Raw genomic sequence first — 2,287 nt, forward strand, 5'->3', positions numbered from 1 at the left:
AACAGAAGGGCGTAGGAACTCAACCTCCCAATGCACTTATATCGTGGGTATTTCCTTTTCAACCATTTCCATTTTATCATTTGGAGGTGTTCCTTTTTTTTCCCCCTCCGTTGAGCCACTAACTGTTGTAATTCCGCTTGGGGTTCCCTTCGAATGTCCACTCCCAATTAAACAATGAGAAGAAGTGAATGTCCTGACTGGTTGGTATTGTTATCGGCGTTATGTCGATGTCCCTGTTGAGCTCATTATCTGGGACGATGAACATGTCTTGAGAGCTTCCGTCGCTTTCCTGCAGATGTTGGAAGGTTACGATTGAGAGGTGTGTGTAGAGGGAGAGTGTACAGGGAGAGTGTACAGAGAGAGTGCCGAAGAAGTGCGCCATCGCCACCGCATGCCAACATGGTGAAATATTCAATCCCTCGATGCTTAAACATCAACATGGAGGGGGGAAAACTCCCCATGTGAAAAACATACCGTTTCATTTTCCTCATTCTCCGTCGTAAGGTCAATGGTCTCAAACTTCTCGTAGTAATCCTCATTGGTGTCATTCTCATATTCCATGTCATCGTTGTAATAATAGGGAAGCAAATTGAGGTTGTCCTGAAATACAAACGCCGGTGGTGGTGTAGGTCTGTGTGGGGAACACACATTTGGGGGCCTATGCACATGAAAACAAATGCGTTCCATAATGAGCAAGGCCATCTAGCGAAACGTGCGACAAAACCACGGTCTTAAAAATAAGGGGTAGAAATGAAAAACAAATAATAAACAAAAAATAATAAATAATAAATAATAAACAATAAATAATAAACAATAAATAATAAATAATAAACAATAAATAATAAATAATAAACAATAAATAATAAACAATAAATAATAAACAATAAATAATAAACAATAAATAATAAACAATAAATAATAAACAATAAATAATAAACAAATAATAGATAACAAAATTAATTTATTACGTCTAAAACTTTATGCACCAGGAGGGACATGTATGGCCTGGTCCACGAATTGTCGTAAAAGTAAAAGCTCCTGATGTAGTCCGAGTTCTTCAGCTTAGAATAAAAATCGTTGTCTTCCCAAAGCTTGGATCTCACTCCCTTTTCATTCTGCATGTGAATCATCGGAAAAAAAAGAAAAAGATAATGTGAAGGAATTCTTCCAACTTCGTGGTAAAACCCCCGTGGCAATAAATCCACATAAGCATATTCGCAAATTTCTTCACCTGTATGATTAACTTGCTTCCATCAATACTGTCAACCGAAGGGATTTCTTCAAAGAATTCCTTATTGTCCACTGCGTGGTTCAGTTTAGGAGGCAGGTGCGAAATGTGTAGTGGCATTAAGGCATGAAGAAAAAAATTAAATGTAAAATAAAATAAAAAAACACTTGTAAAAATGTTCAGGGGGATTATTAAAAACTGGCACACGTTCTCACGTATGCATCTACGGATCTATGCGAAACTCCGAGTGCATATTTATAGTGCTAAACGCGCCTCGTCCTTAACACACCGTATACTTTGAAGTAATCCAGAACTGTTCTTTTGTGACTTCCGCATATCTGCTCGTAGTCGGCGAGAAGTTTTTGCTTATCTGCGTAGAGGGGCAGATTCAGAAAGAGATATGACGGGTATGGTGTCAATGTGGTAAATAAGCAAAGAGGGGAACGCATACGGCTGTACGTTTATACATGGGGTGGAGGAGCGCAGTGCTGTTCGAACTCTCTCCCTCCCTTATTTTTTTTTCCTTTCATTTCTCTTATCGTTGCTCCCTCTTTATGTCATACTGAAATCGCAACTAGCCTTAAATATACGACTCGACTCTTTGGCGCCCTTTCGGTTGCACGTGACTGAAAATGGGGGGAAGAGGAAGAATGTGGGTATGTACACATTGGTGAGGACCATGCGCAACTTGGCAAATTCGAAGGGAAGTACTCCAGAACGAGCATCGACGCATCCGCGGAGAGTTATTCGCCGATATGCCCTCTCAGAACAATCTCGCGCGTTCATACAGATGGGTAGCTGGTTTTGGACTTCCAGCAGTTTGTCCCGCAGGGCCTCGTTAAAACTGATGATATTGACAAGTGGGTATTTAATGATTTGTTCTGAGTTTTCATTCGCATTGGAAGCATTTACTGCCTGACTTTTTTTCATTGTCAACCATGACAGTATTAAGTTCTGCTGTTTGGGGTTTTTCTCTTCAATCTTATTCTGTGCTACAATGCCATCCAATTTGGTAATAGTTGCCGCTTTTTTTTCTTCCACACATTTCGCGTCTTCCGT

The 2,287-nt window shown here is 40.0% G+C and overlaps 1 protein-coding gene across 1 annotated transcript; it reads right to left on the bottom strand.

The window, feature by feature from the left end:
* Nucleotides 1-118: 118 nt before the first annotated feature.
* C922_00571 (hypothetical protein) lies at nt 119-2,158 on the bottom strand (the record flags this gene model as incomplete). Its single annotated transcript, XM_008816187.1, has 7 exons — nt 119-289; nt 475-600; nt 969-1,115; nt 1,232-1,302; nt 1,518-1,598; nt 1,792-1,854; nt 2,017-2,158. The coding sequence occupies 7 exons, from the start codon at nt 2,156-2,158 to the stop codon at nt 119-121; spliced, it is 801 nt and encodes a 266-aa protein (XP_008814409.1).
* Between the last annotated feature and the right edge of the window lie 129 nt (nt 2,159-2,287).

Source organism: Plasmodium inui (assembly GCF_000524495.1).
Source record: "Plasmodium inui San Antonio 1 unplaced genomic scaffold supercont1.2, whole genome shotgun sequence".
In the NCBI taxonomy this organism is placed as follows: domain Eukaryota; phylum Apicomplexa; class Aconoidasida; order Haemosporida; family Plasmodiidae; genus Plasmodium; species Plasmodium inui.